Source organism: Pogona vitticeps, chromosome 7 (assembly GCF_051106095.1).
Source record: "Pogona vitticeps strain Pit_001003342236 chromosome 7, PviZW2.1, whole genome shotgun sequence".
NCBI classification, from domain to species: domain Eukaryota; kingdom Metazoa; phylum Chordata; class Lepidosauria; order Squamata; family Agamidae; genus Pogona; species Pogona vitticeps.
The window spans coordinates 32,445,492-32,470,301 of NC_135789.1; the positions used below are offsets into that span (position 1 = coordinate 32,445,492).

A 24,810-nucleotide genomic window follows, 5' to 3' on the forward strand; every position below is an offset into this window, starting at 1 on the left:
GGTTTTGCAAAGGAGCGCCCACCTCCCCATACCTGGCCCCTTTACCCTCCCACCCGACTTAACCCTGTCTCTGTCCCTCCATGCCCTTCCTCTTTCCATTTATAGCACAACCCAAGCGTCCCCGGGTCTCAGGGGCAGCTGGTTTGGCTGCTCAACTGACCCTCATCCACCCGCCCACCGCCGCCCGCCCGAGAGCCTCATCCTGCCAGCCCTAAGCCTCCCCTCCTGTCTTGAGCTCCTGAGAGCTCTGGCGGGTGCTGGTGGCCGCTCAATGTAGGCGCCCACCTCTAGGAGGAGAGTCAGAGCTGCTGCTGCTGCTGCTGCTGTTGCCGCCGCAGCACTTACTGGCAAGGCATAAAGTTTATTTGACTTTATTTTTTTAAAAAGAGACAGAGAGAGAGAGAGAGAAGAAAGAAAGTGACGTAAAAAAATCTTAAAGAGCTCTTTGGCAGCAGATTATCTGGGAAATCGGACCATGTGAGAAGGGTGTACAAAAAGGTCCCCCTCTTCTGATGGGCGGCCCAAAGTCTGCCAAGCCAATGTAGGGCTGCGGCGGGAGAGCCCTGGATGAAGCCGGGTCCCTCGGAGACCATCACAACATCAGGTACTCGTTTCATTTATTTATTCCATCTCCTCCTCCTCCTCCTCTCCCCCCCCCCCGACTTTTAGATAGATGCCAGAAGGGATGAGCAGAAGATGGATGTTGAGAAAGGCTTTTCAGGAAAAGCACCAATGTTTGGTTGTTGATTTTTTTTAAAATCTCACCTTTCATAACCCTGATTACAAAATCTCAAGACAGCAAGAGTAACACAGCGTCACTCTCTCTCTCTCTCTGTATATATAAGATCTATTTGCGCAAGAAGCTTTTAAAAGGTTGCTGCAATGAAAGAGGGCTCCCGTTGGGGTCCCGCACAAACTTTTGTGAAAGGCAGAAGACAGACCTTCGCTCAAAACGCTGCAGAATGGGGACAAAACGTGCCTTTTTTTCAGCAAAAAAAGTTTTCTTTGAATGGTTAAAGAGGAGGTTCCTGACTCTGCTTTTTCTTTTAGTCTCTGCCTCTACATGCTTGCCGCCTTTATTATCAGGGCTGATGAGGGACGGTAAGCAGGGTAGTGCATGTTTCAACAATATTCAGCAAGAGACTGTCACCATTTTACTCGGCTGAACATGACTGGAAAGCACTTTCTTTGAAAGAAGTGGAAAAACAAAGCCTTTAAAAGTAAGAAGCAGTTCCTATAAACGGAACCCTTTCCCCTTCTTTGAGGCTGTTAGAGCGGAGGGGGGAAATGCAGTCCGCACGTAGCTTATTTTTGTATGTTTCCCAATGATTCTTTTCACCTGAAGAAGGTGAGAGTGAATTTTTCTGTCCCCCCCCCCCAAGAGAAAAGGTCTTCTCTTCCTCTCCGGCTATGAGTCATAACTTGAACGAATGACTGGTATTTATTAGGATGAAGACAGAAGTGAAACTATAACACGAGGCGTTCGTATTTCTGAATTGTGCAACAGGTAGTGAAATTAATAATGGTCGGACATAACTTTGAACAGCAAAATTAAGGATTTATATGAGTGAGTGAGAGAGAGAGAGGGAGAGAGAATGAATTTTGGATGATTATTCTTTATTGAACCCCAGTGCTATCTGGTACTTTATGACTTAAGGGGGAAACAGAGATAAGATACGATTCCTGTCCTCCAAAGTTCCTAAACTTTAGATTGTGGCAGAACAGCAACTATAGCAACAGAGTAATTTACTACTACCTATAACCCATTCTCTGGGTAGCCGGTAATCAAGAAATAAACCTATCCCGTGGCTTTTGATTTGGCCTCGTTTTCATGGCTCTGAAACCAGGTAGGCTAAATTCAGAAAGACACTTCCTGAATGCAGGTCTTTGACAGAATAGCTCGATAACCTCTTGACGGTATTGGCTCAATTCTAAGAAGTCTCGCCTTGGAAATCATTGAGTAAGACGGGATACAAGAGCCCATCGGGTGTTGTGATCCCAGTGTGGGCAGGACCCGCCGAAAGCTGATCCGCCTGTTTATTTCCTTTAGCAAAACGTCCACAGATCCTTTGCATTTTGTTTGACTAAAACAGTAGCACAAGATAGAGGCAGTCGTCTTGTTGGCATCCAAAGTGTAGGTTACCGGGGCTTGACATGTCCTCTCGTGCTTTCTCACATACTAGCGGCTTCATCTACCGACAGAACATAGTAGAAGCATGGTTTATCCCACTGCGCGGAGAGGGCGGCTCAGAATGGTCAAAACTGGGGTTCTTTTAGGATTCAATCTCCTGCTCAAGTAAAGTATGAAGATTGTTCGAGAGGGTGTGGCTGAATCTTGGGTTAAACTTTGATTGCGCTCACCTGGCTTATTGCATTTACCTATTTGCCGCTTGCATTTATACCCCGTCGTCCCTTCCATAAGTACGAAGCGGCTCAGTCTCCCCTAGCCCCTTTAACCTTGGAAACCTTTAGGAAAACCGGTCAGGCTGGGAGGCAGAGAGACAGAAGTCACCCAGTGGACTTCCACTTCCAGCAGGGCTTCAACCACGGACCTGCCAAATCGCCTGTCCCATTGCTCCAACCTTTTAGGCCTCGCTGACTGATAACGAGTCTCAGGCCAGCGGGATGCGAAAGCAGAACACCTCTTCTCCTCAACTGCCAGGTACAATTGTTTTTAAAAGATATCAAAGTAAACAGGAAAAGTTGTTTAAAAAAAGCAGCATCCAGAAGGAAAGAAATGACCAGCTATGTTTAATACTGTACAGAGAACCCACTGTTATGTAACAAAGGGCAGGCGGACAGGACTTGAGATGACTCCCGAGGAGGTGGAAAGAGACCGAATGTGACTTGGCTTGTTGACAGCTTTGTGGGACTCCGGCTTGGGAAAATCTGCTTTTTCAGACAATACCTTCTCCAAGCTGAACCTGCTTGTTCGGTAACCATCTGCTACCGGCCACTTGAGATACACGCTAGTTAGGGAGGTTTTTCCCTAGCACCTGCAAGAGGTGCCAGGCTAGGAAACGAAGATTTACGAGGGTTGTACTTTTCAGTCTTATTGGAAATGCTCCTTCTGCTTCCCCTCCACCCCCAAAATGCCTTATTTGAGAAGGGATCCAGCACAAGATAGACAAGGAAAGGTGGTAACTATTCAGTCTTCTCATAGGCGGAGCTGGGAAGGTAAATTTTTTTAAATGACAGTGTTCGGAAACAGTGGTTCTGGGAGCCGTTATCCAAAAAATAAAAAATAAATACAATAAAAGGGAACATTTCCTGGCTGTGCTAGTAAGCATGTCCTCTTTTTTTTTCAAGAGGAGCCCTAAAATGCCGAGGAAAAGAACATGGTGCTCCCTGACCTCCTGGGGAGAAAATGCCTCAGCTATTTCCTCAGCCAGCCAACGTGCTCGGTGCCGTTTCTGCAAACAGCCCATTTTCCCGACATGGGCTCCAAACTCATGAGGTCTGTTTGTTTTTTTGCTAAGAGGGAATGGCAGGTCCCCGTCCGGAGCCCGTCTCCACCACGCTGGGCTCGGCTTGCATATGAGAAATAGCCAAAACGGTTCTCTGCCTCAATGGCAGTCTGGGATTTCCAAGAATGCTGTCCATCATAAATAATTGCCGAAAGAAAAATACAGACAATCACAAAATGCCAATAGTAATAACAATAAACAGGGGCTCATGTAGGAAGCATCGTTGTGGGAAGCGGCAGGGCTGCGCTGTTGTAGCTGACTCCTGGCTCTCTACAGTTTGCTGTCTAAGCGGAGAAGCATTCTGAAGAAGACCTTTGGTGTTTTTTTGTTCTGACTGGGAAGCGATAAATTTGACCCATCGCGTGTTTAAAAACAAGCTCAGAACACACAGCTGCCTTTTGATACAAGAGTGAAAGAGCCTCTCTCTCCTGCTGCTTTGAAATGTGGGGAAATGGGAGAGCAGCAGAAGTGATGCACAAGAACGGAGCAGGAAACCAGGCACACAGGTGAGACCTTCCATGGTCAAGGAAAAGACAGGTGAGGTTAGACTTTGCAGAAGTGAAGGAAGCAGCGGCTCTAGACTCAGCGTGGCAGAGATGCACAGCGTCGGGGAAGATAAGAAGAGCATTTACGGGGCACGGAAAGATCTGGAATGTCAGTATGAGCGCTACCCCTCGGGTTTGGGATTGGGAGGGCGGGGAAGCCGAAGAAAGATGGGGTATTTGTCTGAGCCCATCCTCGGGGTCTTAAAAATGGGGACATCTCTGCCATGGAGTGAGCCCATCTTCCCCCTGCTAAATACATCCTGAAACTCTCACTAGCAGCCAGGCCTGCTAAAGGAATATGGATCGCCCAGCAATCAAGGAGCTGCCCGGAACACATAGATTTGGAGGAGGGCTCCCCTGCCATGAGAAACAGTGAAGCAGAGGCCTTAGGCGGCCAATGCTATGGGGACGGCAGGGGGTGCTGCTCCAGGGATTTTGGGGGGCAGCACAAGGTCTTGCCTCATGTCAGGGCTGGCCCTTCCCCATCTGGGGTACAGAGGGCTGTGCCTCCCTCGGCTATCCCCCAAACTGGTTTATTAGGGGGATCCTTTCCCAAGGCCAGTGTCACAGAAGGTTTCAACGTAGCCCACCTTACCGGTCTCTGTAGGCAGAAAGGAAAAGGGTGGGCCTCCTTTGCCTGGGGCAGCAAAAGGCAAGTTCTAGTCTTCAGGCAGAATCACCGTGGCCCCTAGTATAGGCATACCACGACCGACAGCAAACACGCAACGCAACTCAATAAATCCACAGGAGGGTAAAACAACAGACCTGCACCCTCCAAGATGGAACATGGAGACCAAATTGCCCCTTATGGAGATGTTCTTGATTTCCCGGTGCCGGAAAACCAACGGTTCCTTTCCTGGTGGATGGCACGCTGGGGGAAATGTCTAAACGATCCTTCGGTGAAGACCTCGTCTTTGGCTACCCGGGGGTCCCTGGGGGGGCTGAGGGTGTGGGAAACGGAGCTTTGAGAGCGAGGACTCAGTGGCCCCTTTGCCGTCTGTGAAATGCACTGAGCCTGCTTCTGTTCACACCGTCAAAGTTTCCTTTTGCAAATAAATCACCCGGAGTAATCCCCACTCAAACCTGAATGAAGCACACCCTTAGATAATCCTCATGCGGTCCAGATAAGATTCTGAGTCAGGAGGGTTCCTGAGTCAATGCCCAGAGCTTTAAAAAAAAAAAAACACCTCTGGGTTTGGCCTGCCTACCAGCAAGGATCATTCAGCCCCTGATGCAAACTGTCTCAGAGCAAGATTTCGAAAAGTCCCCTTTGTGCTTAATCCAGTGCTAGTTTTTTTTTTAAATCAAAACTCACTTGGAAACGCTTTTCTTGTCCTGTTATATGCACTCTTGATGTTGCTACAGCAGAAGAAAAAATGAACAGATAGTCTCACTTTCCAACAGAGGTTTCACATCCATCTTAAAATGGATTTAGGGGCAATCTGTTTTAAATCCCCACATATGAAAATGCCTTGAGGCTCACGGAAGGAAGCATCACAATCATCCTTCTCGGGGGGTAAATAGGGGGGGAGGAGATGAGGGAGGGGAAAAAATTGACTATTGGTTCAGAACGGGTGAGGGCATCTCTCATGTTTTCACGGCTTTTGAAGCAAGTTTCTATCCCTCAGGGTTGCAAAGACAATTTCAAGAGTCTGCAAATTATTCTAGAGGCCCAGCATGACAGGAATGGCTTCTTTAGAGGAATTAGTGGTATCATGCAAAATCCATCCTGCAAAAAATTTAGAGCCACGAAACCTGTCTCTGAGGGCTCTCTGCCTGGTTACCGAGAGCCAATATGAAAGCAGAGGGCTATCTGTGCATAGATATAAAGAATTTTCCTTTTTGCCTAATTAGAGCACAGAGAGTTTCCACACTAAGAATTATATCCCTTGGTATAAGGCAGATTTCTAGATTTCCATTAATTTTTTAAATAAATCTTTATTTCCAGCCATGAGGACTAGCGCCTTGTTTTGCTATAGCTCCATGCTGAAGGACCTTTGTTATATGCAGGAATTCCTAGCTCCTAGTTCTCTGCACCTCCAGGTTAAGACTAAGAAAGACCCTGCACCATTGCTGGCCATCCATGTGCAAAAGCTGGACCGGGCAGTGATGACCGGACTTGGTATAAGGTTTCCGTTGTTCCAGAGACGGTGCCTTTTTGTCCCGAGCATGTTGTGGCCTAAGCACAGATGTGCCTGAATTGTCCAGATGTGTCTCTCTGGGCCACTTCCAGGGGTTAAGCTGCACCGAGCGAGCTTTCCAGGTTGTATGGTTTTTATTAGCACCACTGATGCTTCCAGCGGTTCAGAGGAGCCAGCGATTCCCTCTCCCATTGTTTGCGTGAAGGGTGACCTTTGCAGCATTTCAAGACAGAAACAGATAGAGAGCAATAAACTGTTATGCCCGCTGCTGTTCACTGAAAGAATTGGCAGATGATCAGTGAATGATGGATGTCAAAATAAAATAAAGTAAAATAAAGCAAAAGGAGAAAGTGGAAAACCTGACAGGGAGGGCACCGACCAAAAGGTTTAGAGGAACTCCAAGTTGTCGAAACCCTCACAGCAGCTGCCAACTCCTGGTGCGACCTTCTTTTTAAAAAAGAGATCTATGCAATCCGGCTTTTCTGTGGTTCAAGATCAAAGCACCGCTTTATGCCATTGGCCAGGACAATTTGGAACACAGATCTTTGTCCTCTTCCAAGGAAAGGATATGTTTACATGTCATAACAAGCCACAGTATGGTTTGTTGAAATCTGGCTTGCTGCGATGCACCATTCAATGCCCTGCCAACAAGCCATGATTTATTAACTCTTAACTGAAAATGCTAACAGCACTGACTGTTGCATAGAAATAGGCATTATAAATCATTTTAGTTGGGGGGGGGAAAACCCATGGACTTATAGGGTGTTAGTACTATATTGAATGAGTAAACTTAGATAGCTAAACCCAGTTATTTTTGGGGGGGGGGTAGGGGGTAGGTATAACCATTAAATATTGGGTGGTTTTTGATAAGTTTTAAATTTTCACAGATATGCAAAGCAGCTGAGAGCCCTTCTTGCTACAGAGAAGGTTAGAGATACATTAAAAGGAAAGGAAAGGAAAGGAAAGAATCCAGGATTTTGTGTGCAATAGTGGCTAGCTGGGCATGGAAGAGAAGGAACCATCTTCTATTGGGCTAAAATGGACGTCTCCTGCATATGGAGGCTCTGTTTTTGCAATTGTAGCTAACAGCCAATCACAGCTTTGTGGTTCTTTCTCCTCTGTACACTCCACAACTTTTTTTTCTCTTTTAAGCATGGTGTTAGATGTGGTTACAGTCCTGGGATTTGAGAGATCCAGATTCAAGTTTGCCACAATATTCCCTGGGTGACCTTTGGTTCTTTCCTCATGTTCTTTCCGTCTGGCCAACCTCAAAGGGTTCTTGGGAGGGAAGAAAGCCTTGTGTTCATTCAGAGGAAAGGTGAGGTATAAAAAGAATTACTAAACGGATAAGCAGATGGGTGTCAACAAATTAAACCAGCAAAGACGAAGTCGCTTATAGAACTAAATTAGAAATGCCAAATACATTACAGTACCTTTTGTTTAAAGAAGAGATGTGGAGGAGATCTGATTTAGAGCAGGAGCGCAGAGTGGTCTTAAGAACAGTTGGAAACAGGTTACTTCCAACAACCAATTTAGTAGAATGGAAAAAATTCTGCCTGCCATTGGTGGGTCATTCTTTACCTTTCTCTCATGCCTGAGTCAGGGTGTAAAGTCCACCGAGGCTGCTCAACACTCGGGATGCCCAATGGCATTGAATTGCCCTCAATTAAGCTGTGGAATCGGGAGACCATCAACCATGGGTGGCCTCCAAAGATGTCCGAGCCTGTGGTTTTCCAGGTGAAACTGAAAGTGGTACGTGTGGCTCCCACCCTTCCTCCCTATTTCTTTCATTCCCATCTTCAGAGATCAACTAGTTGATGATTAACGGAAGCGTGACAATTACAGCCTGTGCGTAGCGTGAAATTTTTAACCTCTGCTTTGGGGAAGCGGGTGTCACGTGGCTGCGTGGTGGAGTCTTCACCGTGTCCCAGGAATTTTGGAATTTCAGCAGGTACGCTTCCCCCCCCCCACCGCTGCCCGCCCGCCCTTTCTTCCCACAGCCTCCTATAGCAAGGGATGGTCAGGGTGTTGTTTGCCTTGCCAGCCCTTCTGTTCTGATAAGAGTGCTGTGGCTTTTACGTCCCACTGAACTTGTGAATATTGCTGATGTCATTAAATCTTGTGCCAAGCTGGAGCCATGGTACTTCGCTCACAAAATCGGCACATAGTACTCACACACCTTTGTCTTAAAAAAAAAATAACAAAGACCTCTTTGTCTTCTGCCTTTTGTCGTACGTGGTGCGCACAGCAAGCCAGGACCAACTTCTTCTTGTGTCGACCTCAGGGCTTCTCAGCCAAAGAGTCTTGCTTTCCTTCCGCTTGGCGCAATCAGATGTTTCTGTCGGTTTTGAATTCCACTTTCTTAGCTTTACCGTAATGGCGCGTTATCTTTCTCTTGGCACTGAAAAAACATGCCGAGGTTCTGTTGGGATGTGCGGTCGTAGAAGCCAGGAGTTGCAGAACTTGTCTTCTGGGGCATCTTAAATCCAAACAACCTGTCCACGTTGCAAAGGTGCCTCACTAAATTCCCTGTGGGAGATCTCTGGCCGTATCAGGGAAGGCTAAAGGTTCCCTTTGACAAATTCACGTGGATCTGAACTGCTGGTCTTACGACCTTGCAGCCCACAGGCTTTGGAGCGCCACCACGTCCCACCAGGGAAGGCTTTACTGTGGAGCAACTGAGTTACCATCTAGGTCTCATTGAAAATGATGATGGTGGTGGTTTTGCCCATCTATTTGCCATCAAGTCAACTGCAACTCAAGCATCTACTCTTTTTTTTCCCTTGTTTCTGTTTTTATTCTTTGGAAATCTGGACGTCTTATCTCCTTCTCCTGCTGTGTTCACCCATCTCATCTGTATCCCGAGGAAGATAGTATCAGAGCTTAGATTTGCTACTCTGGTGGGCTACAGTTCTCAAAACACCCCTAGCCAACTTCTGGATGATACTTTTCGACAGCTTGACCAACGCCAAAAACCGTTCGCTCTTCTCATCTTTGAGCCTCTTTGCTGGCTGGTTCGTCTATGCCAAAGGGATGGCTCAGTCTGAACTGTACTGAAAACCCACTTCGCATGAAATGTCCACATAGGTTCAGGCTTCCAGTGAGCAAGCAACCTGGTCAACTGGGTATAATCTTATGAGAGGCAGAATGCACATTTCAGTCTAGTGTAGGCAATACACCATCAGATCAATGCACGTCTTGGAAAGTGTCCGATTCCATTTAGATCTTTTCTCATGATCTAATTAAGAATTTCCACCCCATCCAGATAGGAGATCCATATTGCTGATAAGTTTTCCATTTTTACGTATGAGGTAATTATGCTGGTGATCAAAGAGCTCCTTGATCCGTCAACGTGACTTCTTACCCAGGGCCTCCTTGTTCATGCACCTAGACAGGGTCTGTTTACAAGGTACCGTCATCTCAGTACACACATCTTCTGCATGAATGTCTTTCAACCATGACTGGACACCATGCTTATGCTAGCTGCCTGAATGGTTATCCTTTTGACTTCCCATTATCATTCCAGCTACTGAACCGTCTGCAGTTGTGCCTGACAAGTCAATACAACTTCTGCAATCCTCCAGCAATGGGAAGTACATCTGTTCTAATTCAGACAGTATATTTGAAATGGTAGGAAAATAATGGGGGAACTGCTTTTCCCTTGACATGTGGATTATACCATGGAAATGGGTAAGGTCACTGTTAATATTAGTTTTCGTAAGCAATTTGTAAAGAATCAGTGAGGCATACTGGACAGAATGAAGGACCAGGACCCAACGTTGGGTAACCTAGATGTTCTTGGACTGCAACTCCCAGAAGCCCTAGCCAGCACAGCTGGCGGTGAAGCCTTCTGGGAACTGCAGTCCAAGAACACCAGGCTGACCCAAGCTTGGGAGCCATAGTTCTAGGTCAAGTCCACAGACTAGGAAGGGCTGTGTAGACAGTTTGTTGTGAGTCCCACACTAAGGCTGTTATTCTAGACATGGGTAACTGTGGATAAGTCCCATAGAAAGCAAATGTTGACATCTCAGTAGGCAAATATAAGGTTACATCACCAAAGGAACAGTTCTCTCTCTCTCGCTCTCTCTCTCTCCCCAGCCATTGAACTGCCAGGAGAGGCACAAACTACATGGGTTTTTTCTCTCTCCACTTGCTCTATTCTCACATCTGAGACTGTGAGTTCACTGGGACTGGGGCACACTCTCCTGTGTTCTTTAAGGCTCGCACGCACGCACACACACACACACACAGGTGAAATAATAATAATCTTTATTTCCTTCCCACCATGAAAACTCTTAAGCTGCCTCTTTCTGCTTGAACCCAGAGCCGAGCTGTTGGGAAACCCTGGGGAAAGCATCTACGGCTGGACGGCGCTTCTAGTGGGACGTTACCTGCCAATGGACAGGAGCGCTGCCTTGTAAACGGCTGGGATGGAGAAGTCAGGCCCCGACCATGAGACCCAACCTCTCACGTTTCCAAGGGAGACTTCGGAATGCAAAGAAGAGGGAGACTGCGCGGATAATGGACTCCTGGCCAAGAGCACCACGCCGAGGCTGGAACTGGCAGAGGACACGAATAAAGCCTGCCCCAGTTCTGGGGACAAAGGGGCAACCAGCCCCATCTCCAACGGGTTTTCGGGGGCACAGAGCCCAAGCCCTTGCCAGGCCACCGGGGGCAGCGAGGGGACCCCTTCCGCCACTCCGGCACCCATGACCACCACCACCTCCATCTTGTGTGTGGTGGATACTCAGCAACAGCTGATGGGCGAGAGGGAGACCTGGAGCAAGAAAGTGGACTTTCTCCTCTCTGTCATTGGGTATGCGGTAGACCTGGGCAACGTCTGGCGCTTTCCGTACATCTGCTACCAAAATGGAGGAGGTGAGTTTTCACTGTCGTTTTTAAAACAGGGAAGGACTCACTCCAGGCCTGGGCGTGTGTGGAAGGCTAGCATTTCATTTTTATGTAGAATATTATCAAAGGAAGCCATGGACGCAGCCCTCCCAGTGCCAGCCCTCCTCTCTTACTTAACTCATTGCTTCTTTCCTCTACGCGTATGAACTAACGAGTTTCACTAATGGAGCCAAAATTTCTCATAATTACAAATTTCAGATAAATTCCGTGAGTGTTTTCTTTTTCCTCTTCTTTGAGAATTTTGCTGCCTACCAACTGTGTGAGAATATTTGGCGCATCACGCATCCTCCAGGGTTGACCTCTGCAAGCAGGGCGGGTGATTTGAGGTTTGCCCTTTTTTTGCTCAGCCCTATTTTGGCATCTCCCCTATCAAATAAGAATAATGATGATGAGGAAGAATAAGGATGATGATGATGAAAACAGTAAATTAGCCACCAACACACCCACCCCAGCATGGATCTAACTAGTGAATACATCTCCAACGTTGAGTTCTGTAGAACAAGATCTGTTTGTGAGTAAACAGCACTGGAGAATGTTGGGCTATGGGTTGTGCGTAAACGCTGTTTTAATTCCACTTTAACTGCAGAACAGCAACTCCTGGGGGTGCAAGCAGGGGGAGAGCAAGCACAGATGCATCCAGTATCACCCAGTGAATCCTTGCCCGGCCACAGGCTGCTTCCAGCAACCGCCGCCCTGGGCAACCTTCTGCCCTTCTTCTCTCATCCCTCTTCCGGTTCATCTGTCTGGTTGTTGTTTGACATCGGTCTTCTTCTTCTTCTTCCCCCCCACCCCCAGGGGCTTTCCTCCTCCCCTACACCATCATGGCTGTCTTTGGGGGGATTCCTCTCTTCTACATGGAGCTGGCGCTGGGACAGTATCACCGAAACGGATGCATCTCCGTATGGAGGAAAATCTGCCCCATCTTCAAAGGTAAGAGGAACTCGACGATTCAAGAAGGAAGAATTTATATCCCGCAAGCTTGGCCATTGGGTTCCAGTGACACTTGCTGCCAGCTTCTCTCTCTCTCTCTCTCTCTCTCTTTATTCACACACACACACACACACACACACACACACACACACACACAGAGAGAGAGAGAGAGAGACCCCAAAATATGCACAGAAACAATCAGCAGCATATGCTTCATTGTTCTGAAAACGACATGTGAGCTTAGAAACCCTGATGCAATCACTCTATTTACTTATTTACTAACTGTATATCCTGCCTTTCTGCCAATAATGCCACACAAGACAGCAAACAAGAATGAATATATATATATAAAAGAAAAAAATTATATAAGAATATATATACAGTGGTGCCTTGCTAGACAGTTACCCCACATGACAGTTTTTTCGCTAGACATTGACTTTTTGCGATCGCTATAGCGATTCACAAAACAGTGATTCCTATGGGGGAATTTTGCTGGAGAATGTTTGGTCCCTGCTTCACAAACCAATTTTCATTAGACAACGATTTTGACAGCTCCCTCCGTGCTCGCAAAATGGGTGTTTTCAGGACCTAAGCTTCGCAACACAGCTATTTAAACAACTGATCGGCAGTTTGCAAAGCGGCTTTCCTATGGCCGTTCTTCGCTAGACAAATTGGAACGCATTAATCAGGTTTCAATGCATTCCAATGGGGAAATGCTTTTCGCTAGATGATGATTTCACTAAACAGTGATTTCAGTGGAACAGATTATCATAGTCTAGCAAGGCACCACTGTATATAAGTTTAGAAGCAAATGCTTAATTAAAACAGTGTGCAGGTGACAACCAAAGACAGGAGAGGCTCTAGTTTTCTGTCTTCCTCACCTTGGTCTCTCCCCCCCCCCCCCCCCGTTCTCCTCTGTCTTTTCCAGGCATCGGCTACGCCATCTGCATCATTGCGTTCTACATCGCCTCTTACTACAACACCATCATGGCCTGGGCCCTGTACTACCTCGTCTCCTCCTTCACCGATGAGCTGCCCTGGACCAGCTGCGCCAACCCCTGGAACACCAACAACTGCACCAACTACTTCTCCAACCAGAGCACCGTCTGGACCTCCAACTCCACCTCCCCAGCAGAAGAATTTTATACGTAAGTGCATGTAAGTGGAGAGACCGCCGCGCCAGGAAAGGCGGGGTTGGAAAAGGACACCTGGAGGAGGGAAAGGAGGGTCGACGTGCCTCTGTTTCCCTCGTGTTTTTAAAACACCCAAAGGCTCCTGACCTCCACACAAGACCTTTCAAACACTAAGGAAGAACGGGCAAAAGCGTGCTCATGGCTGACCCCATCCTTCATAGTTCCAGAGCTACGATGGAGAGGGACGTGTTAGCTTGATTACAGGCTCTCTTCCCCCTACTGCAGTTCCACAATGGGTGGGCTCTAAAAGGAATGCCCTCCTGTCAAACCTCGCCCCCCCCCCCATTTTGGCTGAAACAGTCGTCACTGCAGGACCTCACACACTGAGCAAGCCGATCCATCCGCGCTTCCTTTCCATTTCAGCCGCCACATTCTCCAAGTGCACCGAGCCAGAGGACTGGATGACCTGGGTGGAATCAGCTGGCAGCTCACCCTTTGCTTGCTGTTTATCTTCACCATTGTGTACTTCAGCATCTGGAAAGGGGTCAAGACATCTGGAAAGGTGAAGAGTTAAGGCCAAGAGCTCAAAAGAGCAATTTAGGCAAAGCGCTGTGTTTTTTTGTGTGTGTGGTCAAAGTGCAAAACAAGGATGATCTTGCTTTCAGAAAGTATGTTTTAAACACTCGCCAGAAACTGTCGTTCGTCGTATCCTTGGAAGTCGCTGGCTTCACAACACAGATGGGGCCATTTTTACTTATTTATTTATTTACTTACTTACTTATTTATTTATTGTCAGAAGCCCATCATTCCATTTCTTCTCTAAAATTACTGAGGTTATAGCTTCTCATAATTTTGCCTATATTGCTGACTCCCATGCTGAGCTGCAGCCGGAAAGGTTTTTCCAAGTAGAAGATGGGGGAAGAACAGCAGCACTTGCTTTAGCCCACCAGAGAGCACAGGCCTCCTCATGGTGCAACAAAAAGCCATGGACTACCATGCCTTAGGAGGTCACGGGAGCCGAGACCCCATGGAGTTTGTTTGAGTGACCGACTCACTTCGGTGGTGGTGAGGCAGGGCTTTTAACTTGGAAACTGTGTGTATTTAGACTACAGTTCCCAGAGGGGCCTCAGTCAGAATAGCCACTTGGTATTTCCAACACATCATCTTCCCCAGCTCTGGCTCACATCAACCTTTACATCACTTGGTTCCTTATGGCTTATGCTGGGCCATTCCATGCATCTGCCCATTTTTCTATATCTCAGCCCATACTGATGAAACTCAATAGACTTTGCTTCCTGTGCATGACTCACCCGGCTTCAGTCCCCTGGGGAAGATGGTCAGCATAATATAGGTGAACGGAGCTCATAGAGAGTGAACATACGAGTACAATCACATCGCCAACTCTTTGTAACAGTTGCCAGTGTCCCGGCCATCCCCATCTGGAGAATGCACATGTACAGGCCCGCTTCTAGACTGCAAACGTTGGGCGGTGCTCACGCTCCAAAAGCTCATATACAGTATAAGCCTCTTCTTATGAATGGGTACTGGAGGAAATCTGCAGGTTCTGATACGTCGGAACACTGTTGTTAATCCGGAGCCGAATAGCATTCCTAATCCAGATTCTGTCCTTTCACATGGGTGGTTTTCCTCCCTCAGATCTTCGGCAAACCCTCTCTCGATTTCTTCTCCAAACAGGTTGTGTGGGTGACGGCCACCTTCCCGTATGTCATCCTCTTCATCCTCTTAATACGGGGCGCCACCTTGCCCGGGGCCTGGAGAGGGGTGATCTACTACCTGAAACCAGACTGGCCAAAACTTCTTGCCACGGAGGTAAGGGGGGGGGAGAGAGATAGAAGGCAAGGCGCAGGTTGGTTTTTGTCAACAGCCATGTCAAAAGCAGGAAAAAAAGGCAACTGAATTCTAGGGCAAAGTCACAGTAGAGCTGTTCACAAAACTGCCATGGGACGGCTGCCAGCCCCTCTCGGGCCAAATGTTTCCTTTCAGGAGAAACTTCACCTCTTCTTAGTTTGCAAAGTTGCTTCTTTGGAGATGCTGCAGTTAAACAATGGGAAAAATCCAACTTGAATGAGCCTTAACCTGCAGGAAAACCTAAACTGCATCCCTAAATCATCTCCCTTTTGCCCAATCTCAAAAGTCTCAGATGTGGAAGGGTGTGTGTGTGTGTGCGTGTGTGTTGAGGTGGAGATCTCAGACCTTTAAGTAATAAATACCGCTCAAAACGAGATTGTGGCTTCCAATATTTGCCAGCCTGGTAGCCTCCCCCGTGGATAGGAAGAGAGTTCAATGAAGAGGAAATGAAGACACACTGTTCCCTGATAACAGCCCATCCGCAATAAGGCCCGGTTGCCTCCCTTAAAGCAATAAAGGGTGTTGGTATTGTACTGAATATATCTGGAGAGAGTAGAAGAGCAGATCGTAATCTCCACAGAGCGTCTAGCTTTCATGCATCGGCTCCTGCAGGAGAAAGGGTACATAACGCCCGGCAGCCCTCATCTCCTGAGTCCAGAGAGGAAAAGAGGGGGAACCGCATGGCTCCTGGGGAAAGGAGATTTAGGTGACCATGTCAGGAAGACATTTCAGGGTGGTCAAGGGGGCGGGGGGTTCACTGAAGATGTTGACCAAGTTCCTGCAGCACCTGTAAAATATGCAACTGAGCCTCGTGGCACAGTGATTAAACTGCAGTATTGTACTTCAGCCTCTGCTCCCAACTGACTCATTCTTCCATCCTTCTGAGATCGTAAATTGAATATCCAGCTTGCTGAGGGTGCAATGAGTAGCCTGCATAATTAAATTGTAACTGCCCGGAGAGTGCTTTAAGCCAGCAGTAAAAAAAATAACATCAAGCGCTTGAACCTGAAGGTGGAGTGCCTGGAACATCTTAGCTTGGTGTCTAAATATATCTATAACAAGGACAGCCAGGCAGATCCTCTCTCGGAGAACTGTTCCAAGGCAGGAGATGCTCTCAAAGAAGCGGCTTTCCACCACGGTGGGTGGGATCTGACACCCGGAGAAGAACAACTGAAGCAGACTTTGACAATTGGGAAGCAGCCCCTGTGACTGTCACTCCCTTTTCGATTCCTACGGAGAGCATCCATTGCAGGAAAGGATGCCTGTGGGTAGCTCTGGTTTCCTCCTCTATTTTGGCTCTGCAGCAGCCATCCCAGTCGGGATCTCCCTCCTTCCAGCGAAAGTCACCCATTTACCAGACCTTACCCTTCACAGGCGAAGGCCTTTGTCCCCTCCAAACCGTAGCGCTGTTTTTCCACAACCAGTGGATGCCTTTTACTGAACTCCTTGTGAATTGCTCCTTCCTGTTGTTATCTTTCTTCTTCAGGTGTGGGTGGATGCTGCCGCTCAGATCTTCTTCTCTCTCGGGCCCGGGTTCGGAGTCCTTCTGGCCTTCGCGAGTTACAACAAGTTTCATAACAACTGCTTCAAGTAAGTTCTACCAAGAGGGGTAAAGAAGGTCCAGGAGAGGGAAAACACTCCAGTCATGATTCAAAGGTCCTTCCCCAAGGGAGGAGGGGAGGCTCCAAGCCACACACAGAAAATGACACCCAGAGGTGACTTCGTGGTGGAGAATATGTTGTACCTAAAGTCCAGGAAGCACGATTTTACACTCTCTTGACCCTTTATGAGAGAGAGAGAGAGAGAGAAATCAGGCTCACTTTGCTTTCTTTTCAGAGTTGAAGAACACCAGAGTCACACTGTAGCCTGTCTGTCCGTATCAAGGAACCGACTATGCAGATCTCCTTGAAAAAGCTGGGACCCAAATTAAGGGGGAGGGAACCTGCTCAGTATGCCAAGGACCCCAAGTCCATTCCTTAGGGGAATTGCACCCTTATCTTTTGTCCATGTCTCTCTTTTCCTGGTGGCTCCGGGGCAGCAGACTGCTCCTTAAGTCATCTGTCAGGACAGCCAAGAGACTCCTTTGTGCAAGAATATTAGCAACAAAGCCCCAGGCAGGATTACACCCTGTGGGTGACATCAGTTCAGCACTCCTTGTCTCAAATCTCAGTTAGCCCCGGCCACCACAAACTCTAAACGGCTTCTTTTGAGGTTCTCTTTTCTACCTTCCATGGCACCTCTAAGACTAAGGCTGGAACTTGAGCAGAAAAGTCAAACAGGTAAGGGCCACCGGGTTAACAGGTTTGTATGGCTGGTTGGCTTTCCAGCCGACAGCCACATTTCTAGTTGCCAGATCAGAGAAGGAGCAGGTGTCTTACAGACAGGTGGCAAAACCTTGGTACGCTTCTCCTTATGGGAGGATCCCTGACCCAACAGATTTATTTCGGTGTGAGCTTACAGGGGAGGCTACCAGCTGGAGAGCACAGGGAGCTGGTGTGGGGACACATCAGAAGCACGTTTCAATCCTCAAGAGGTGCCATTTTGGCTTTTCATTGCAGGGACGCTCTGGTCACCAGTGCTGTGAACTGCATGACCAGCTTCGTCTCCGGATTCGTCATCTTTACTGTGCTCGGCTACATGGCTGAGATGCGGAAACAAGATGTATCGGAAGTCGCCAAAGACACGGGTAACTCCCCCTCCTTCTCCTCCTCTGTGGATCGATCTCACGGCTGTCTCCTTTCAGGGCCGGTTCTAATGACGTGGTTGTTTGAAGCAGCAGATGCTAGCCAACTTGAAAAAGTTGTGAGGGTACAGAAGGTAGAACAGGGACCAACCCCGTATGGGAGGGGTGCATGTCTGACCCAGATATTCGAGGGGGAGGGAATCTTTTAGCTTTCCGTTCAGCACACGGACAGGCCGAGCTGTCTGGTGCGATGGAGAAAAAAAAATCTCTTTTCTTGGAACAGACCAGGCAATAACTTCCAGGAAAGTTAAGGCAGGTCTTCTTATGAGAAGGATGAGGGCAGTGAGATTATACTGTAGGAACTGCTCAGGCCTGGAGGGCTAATTCTCCCTTTTTCAGACTGGCTTTCGGAGCAGCAGAGTTGGCTTTAGGGCTGGCACAAGGATGTTCTTCTGCCCGCAGCAAAGGGTCACACAGCACGCCCACCTTGAACCTTGCTCAACACTGAGTAGGACCCTCTGCCACACCACTTTGAGGAAGCAGACTAGTTTAGGGTCTCCAGCATGCCATGTACTGTTCCGTCCAGGCTGGTTTCTGGGATCTGAAAGTAAGAAGGCATGGGACTCCTTCTTGGACCTTTAAATTTTTTTGCCCTTAAGCACTCAGCCTTCCTAGTGCTGGAAGGGGAATGTGATGGATGGCGGACTGATAGTGGCCACGATTAAACACAAAGCTACTCACAAAAGGAGGAAAGCCCGACCACTTAGTGAAACCCTAGGTGCAAGACTGAGATAGCGCTGCACAGAACACGCAACTTCCTTACTAAAATAGCCTCATTCAGGCGCCCGTTAAGGTCAGCCTGCCATTCAACCTGGCACCAGATCATGCTTTGTTGGCAAAAGCATCGCTCCTGGCCGTGGCCACGCATGCCTTTCGGTTGCATAAAGGTTGGATCGGTCTAAGTGGGTCTCCCTTGAAACCGTCTTCGGAAACTGCCAGCCGTCCAAACTGCGTCAGCCCAACTTTTTAGCCGGAGCCAGTTTATATTTTATTATATTTTAATTGTTTATTGTATTTTGATGGTGTCAGCTGTCCTGGGAATAGGTTCAAGGGTGGGGTCCATTGATGCCTAAAATAGACTAAAACCAAAATAAGGATTTTGGGTGTCCAGAGAGAGCTCCATCGCAACGCTAGCCACGTTGGCTCCTGGTTCGTTCTGGGCACATTTCAAGGTCCTGGTTATTATTAGATTTGAATCAGTTGACCTGGATATCCAGCCCATTGCGCACCATCTCCTCTGTCCACGTAGTTCTTTCGGAAAAGCTCGGCTCTGCCCTATATCGCATTCCTGTCAGAGAGGCAGATGGTGCATGAGATTTCTCCATCACAGTAATGAGGCTGTGGAACTCCCTGTCTTTTGAGATCAGACAAGCTATTTCCCCGAGACGTTTTAGATCATGGGAAACAATGAAAACAATGTGAAGTAGTTGCTGATTATATTTGTCTGCTGATTACGAACTAAGCTGCCTGGGTTGTTTTTGTGTGATAAGCTACGGCTAAGCCCTCTCCAGTCTGATGCTGGAATGTTATTCTGAACCTCAGCTTCCATTCGGGGGTCAGAAAAGTGAATTGTGGCACCTGGAAAAACTAGGCTGGGGTAGGCTGGTATGTTACACAGTTGCGTGGTACCTCCTTTCCATGTGAGTACTGCAGAAAACACTGCAGGAAGTTGGAAAGGTGTCATGTCAATAAATTTTAAAATCCCAGAAGAAATAATCTGTAGGACATGGAGTCCTGTCCCTCAAAACAGGGACCCAGCCGGCATGATCATTCCTGTTTCTTCTTCTTCACTTACTTTACAGGACCCAGCCTCCTCTTCATCACCTATGCAGAGGCGATCGCAAACATGCCCGCTTCAACTTTCTTTGCCATCATCTTCTTCCTAATGCTGATCACCCTAGGGTTAGACAGCACGGTGAGCAACTTTGATTCAGTGACAGGTAACGGAGGCAGCGGAAGAACTAACGAAACACAAAGTCAACTGGGCTCAGCCAGTTCAAAGTGGAAGAATGGAAACATGGTCCCTTTGGACAATTGAGTGGGTGGCTGCGCAGGAATAGTCAAGGTCCAAATCCAGCATCATGCTAGAAGGGAAATCACTACTAGAGCAGCTGCACTGCATAATCATTGTGCCAGCAGTTGTACAACTGTGTACACACCTGAAAATCTTGGGATACATCCCGTTCAGGCTCTGGAAACATGCAATTGCTAGTGCAGGGGGGGGGCTGGAGTTTGTGCAATGAAATCGCTGGACACAGGCCTGATCCTGAGGTGATTTGTAAGTGGGTGTCTGTGTGTCCAGCTTCCTCTTGAGCACAAGTCTTCACTAGTGATTCATGTCACTTTATTTGGCTAGAGATGCTCAATCTGATTTGGTCTAAGTTTGCTCAGACCCTCAGCATTAAATTTTCTAGTTACTCCACCACTCTGGAATGGGGTCAGTATTCAAACCCCGAACACTTTGGATTCAGATCCCTTTGCAGGCTTTAAGAACTCCGGAAGAGACAGTGGCCAACTTCTTTTTTTTCCCCTATGTTTTCTCAATATGCTTTTTACAGTTTGCAGGCCTAGAAGGGGTGGTAACCGCCGTTATCGACGAATTCCCACACGTCTGGAGCAAGCGCCGGGAGCTGTTTGTGCTGGGCTTCATGGTGACTTGCTTCATGGGCGCACTCTCGACATTGACCTTTGTGAGTATCTCACCCTTCCTGTGCCAGCCAAGCCATCCAAAGGTTCTGAGTCGGTGCAAAGCATACTATCTGAAATCCGGGCTCTGGAATCTTTTGCAAAGCAAGAGAGAGAAATGGTTGCGCGATTCTAAATTTGATCTCATTCCCCGTCTCTCTTGGCCACCGTCAGTCCGGAGGACTTTCTGTAGCATGGGAAAGTCCTCTGAATTGGCACAGAATGACGAAAAAGCCTTTGTACACTTCTTACCACTTCTTATGTGCATCATATCAGAGCATCTTGAGACAACTTTCCAACAGGAGGGAACAGAAACCAGTCCTCATAGCCTACGATGACCTTGGCCCACCATCCTAGCTGCCAGGAACCATTATGAGACAAACACAAACTCAAAGTCATTTCATGCAAATGCTAGAGAACTGAGCCATGAATGAGCTCTGGGTCCTTTGGCAAGAAAGGCGTAGGACGCAAATCCTGCATCCGAAAGGGTTTTGGTGTCTCCACTGGTATGCATTTGTTGTTCTGATGCTAACAGATTGGACTCACAATAGGGAGCCACTGATAGGGAAGCATACGAGCTGGCCAAATGTAGGTTGGCGTTCCATTAGAAGGAACTTATTTTGCATTGTGTTTTATCAGCAAATCCTCCTTGATCTCGAAAACTTCCTCACAAACGAGGCGCCCCAGTTCCTGCTGGAGGCACCATTTCCTTCCCTCTGGATAAGCCTGGGTCCCAATAGGTTCTGCCTTCAGCTTTCTTCTCAGCTAGAAGCACACATTTTTCAAGACAATTCACTAGAGAAAGAGGCGGCACAGATCCTATCGGATTCACATAAATCCCAATAATGTGTTTTCCTTTGTTTGACACTAGGCAAGGCAGGCCAGCTGAAGAAATAGGCCATTAGGCCCACCGAGGATTACTCTGGTGGTGCCAGCACGAAAAAAAAATGTGGCTGGTTACAGTACATTTCAATGCTGTTCAAGCTCTGTTTTTACAGTATATCCTATTCCTAATGAACCATGCGTTCTAATGAACCTTCTGGGTACCAGGAGCAAACCCGCCATGTTCAGTGTGATCTTTTTCGTTACCCCTCAGGGTGGTGCATACGTGGTGAAGCTATTTGAAGAATATGCTACGGGCCCGAGTCTGATAGCGGTGGTGTTTATCGAATCCATCGCAGTGGCATGGTTCTACGGTGAGTTTCGTTGTGCGCTGGTGCTTCTCCCGGCTAGCCTCCGAGCTTCCTGCCAAACTGCCCTTGTAGGAAAACCCTTCATCTTAGATCTTCCAGCTTTTAACAAGGCATAAGGGCAGCTTTCATACAGCAGTCTTTACAGTGAGCTGGTAAAGAGCAGAATCATGGGCTCTGGTAAATCCCACCATTTTTCTTGTTTTCTCTGTGAGTCTTTCCTTCAACTCTTCAATTAGGAAGAAAAGCAAATGATTCTTTTTGGTCTGAAAGCCGACGTCTTTTTCCAAGAACCAAAGCTAGGGCACCGATAGCGATCATCCTGCTTCATTTTTAACGCTTCAGTCCCAATTCATAGCAACACGGGACTAACACAGCCCAAACTCCCTGTCTCTCTAACAGGCGTCTCCCAGTTTTGCAACGATGTGAAAGAGATGCTTGGATTCAGCCCTGGATGGTTCTGGAGAATCTGCTGGGTAGCCATCAGCCCCGTCTTCCTCCTGGTAAGCCTGTCCTTTTGGCCGCAGCATTTATAAAGAAGCTCCGTTTTGATTCCGGGCACTTCACCGCCACTCGCTTAGCAAACCAACAACACCATCTGAGAAAACGCACAGCATTGGTTGAGGAAGGCCATGGGGGGACTGGCTGCCACTGGTTTAAATAAACCATGATGGTGATGCTAATTTAAAATGGGGACAAGCCCTTAGACTCAGTCCAGAAAAACACAGCCCACATTTGAAAAGAGGCTCCTGGATGTGGCTCCATAAACACGACTTGGGTTGTTACTCTGCTTTGTCGGCCTAGGGGGCAGGCAAACACCTCCTTAAAATTTAAAATGGCTTTTAATGAAAGACTTCATCCCCTCAAATTCTCTTATTGGTTTAATCTCTATGAAAAGGTTTCTAATATTTTCAGGATTTAACGTCACAAGACTTAATCTTTCCAAGTTCTGCTTTTTATGGAAGAAGGGCCAACCGTGGATAACATTACTATTTTGTTCAGTGTCATGTTTCCCACGTCAAGGCAACCAACCGTGTATTTTGGATTAGCCTTCCTCAATACGCACATTATCTAGATTTCAACTTCCACCATCCAACCAGCGTAGCCATGGGTATCTCGGTGGGTGGGTGGAACTGCAGTCTAATACACAGGAAGGGGACTGGATTGGAAGAAAGGTGTTTCATATTTCTTTTATATTTTTAATAGCTGGTTGGAAAAACTCAAGTGAGTTAAGTATCTGGCTGCAGAGGTTAAGAGTTTAGCTCCCCACTCGGCATCCCAACAGAGCCAGCCTGGGTGGCCTTGGGCAAGCTGCACCATCCCGGGGTGGCCCCAGAAGATGGGAAGAGCAAACCACATCAGAATACTCTACCTAGAAAATTCTGGAAAGGGTTGCCGTAAGTCAGAACTGACTTGACGGTACATCATCATCATCATCATCATCATTAAATTCTTAAACTGAATGTTAAGTTTAAGATGTGGAGGGGAGAGTAGGAAGACCAGTAGAAGAATAGTTAGAGACAAATATTTTCAAGTGATAAGAGTCAAACTTTTATTTAAAAAATAAAGGGTTAATTAAAGAATTAACTAATTCTTAGTTAATTAAATGAATAAAGAAAAAAAAACCCTAAGTCGGAGCCTCTGTCCCCTGTGGCAGATCTGCCAAAGCTGCTCCTAGCATGACTAAACAAAGGCTTAGTTTCCCCTGTTCCCAAATTAGCTCCTCTGTCTGCTTTTTTAATGTAGTTAAAACTCCTGGCACTGAGCGAGGAAGGAGAGGTGTAGGGTTTACTGATGGCAGTAGTCAACTTCAAAAACAACTCTTGCTAGGGGTGATTTATGCACATTCAACCATTCTCCATTTTATGACCAGAAGTAGAAAGGATATAAATAATGGGTAGCCACGTCAATCGTTCATAAACACATACCACACACACTTCACTCTTTATGAACCCGAGACAGTAAAATGAAATTAAGAGCACTATGCCCAGATGTTGTGGTTACTCAGCAGGAGTGGAGAACCTTAGCTAAAATAAGACAGAGGCAGGGCGATGGTCCTGAGGCGTTGCTAAGCATGGCTTGGCCTCATAACTGTTGTTTTTGTGGAACAGAGGTTATGGCAATAGTGAAAAAGCATGCACCAGTACGATCCTCACTTCCTCTCTTTTATGTGTTCACTTGTTTTCTTAGCTGATGAGAACAAATGGAACAGGGAGGGAAGAGAGACGAAAAAAAATGGCTGATCAGAATAATACTTGGAAGAGTGGGAAAGGAGTTTGGGTAAAATAAGAATATCTATTTAAAGCACTACACGCTGCCTTACAGAGGGACAACCTCTGAAAGCGGCTTAACAAAAGCTAATGAAAGCCGAAGCCAAATGTTAAAATGCAAACAACAGTCTGATTACAGAAGGGGGGGGGCAAATAACAGTTGCTGTTTGAAAGTCCGCTTGTAATGGAATAAAGTCTGGAACAACTGCATTTTTATGACTCGATGAAGGAACTTAGCAAACTTCCATTTGCATTTTTGGGGGGGGGACCAAAACAGGGGGCAGTTATTTAAAGGGCCTCCCGATTCCCACCAGCTTGATGAATTTTGATGGCAGAGCTAGAAGCAGTTCTCGGTGATCTTAAATCTCTCCCAGGTTTGTGCAGCTACATACACTCCCCCAAGAGGGGAGGCAAAATGAAAAAGGGTCCCTGGGAAGTCTCGCCTCCACTCTTTGTATGTTCTTCCTTCACATACAGGAACCCCTTTCTCCTCAAGCTGCTCTGATCTAACCAATCAATTTGCAGCAAAATTGGGCACGTAACCAACCTGATTGCTTGGACCAGTAGATTACAGGACCCCTTTGTGCTCTTCTTGGCTTTCAATAAGACTTCTAGGGGTCAACTTCTAAGGAGGAGATTCTCCAGCAGAGCCTGCCTCCTACGTCTCTGCTACTGTACCATTTCAGAAGTATTAACATGCTGACATTCTCTCTCTCTCTCTCCAGTTCATCATCTGCAGCTTCCTATCCAGCCCTCCAGCCCTCCGCCTCTTTGACTACGACTATCCGTACTGGACCATGGTACTGGGTTACTGCATCGGGACATCGTCCTTCATCTGCATTCCCGCCTACATGGTGTACCGGTTGGCAAGTACGCCAGGAACATTTAAAGAGGTAGATTTCCCCCAAGCATGCTCTTGATCCAAG

General features: G+C 47.3%; 1 protein-coding gene across 1 annotated transcript in view; it reads left to right on the top strand.

Annotated features, from left to right (window-relative positions):
- The first annotated feature begins 233 nt into the window (after positions 1 to 233).
- SLC6A4 (solute carrier family 6 member 4) overlaps positions 234 to 24,810 on the top strand; it is a 28,001-nt gene continuing 3,424 nt past the window's right edge. Inside the window, exons 1-12 of the mRNA XM_078379184.1 lie at positions 234 to 11,031; positions 11,860 to 11,994; positions 12,923 to 13,142; positions 13,551 to 13,689; positions 14,823 to 14,957; positions 16,483 to 16,586; positions 17,555 to 17,682; positions 19,542 to 19,654; positions 20,298 to 20,429; positions 21,521 to 21,620; positions 22,017 to 22,117; positions 24,610 to 24,777. Of these exons, the coding sequence (XP_078235310.1) occupies positions 10,584 to 11,031; positions 11,860 to 11,994; positions 12,923 to 13,142; positions 13,551 to 13,689; positions 14,823 to 14,957; positions 16,483 to 16,586; positions 17,555 to 17,682; positions 19,542 to 19,654; positions 20,298 to 20,429; positions 21,521 to 21,620; positions 22,017 to 22,117; positions 24,610 to 24,777 (1,923 nt within the window). The 5' untranslated portion in view covers positions 234 to 10,583. The remainder of the gene's footprint in view (positions 11,032 to 11,859; positions 11,995 to 12,922; positions 13,143 to 13,550; positions 13,690 to 14,822; positions 14,958 to 16,482; positions 16,587 to 17,554; positions 17,683 to 19,541; positions 19,655 to 20,297; positions 20,430 to 21,520; positions 21,621 to 22,016; positions 22,118 to 24,609; positions 24,778 to 24,810) is intronic.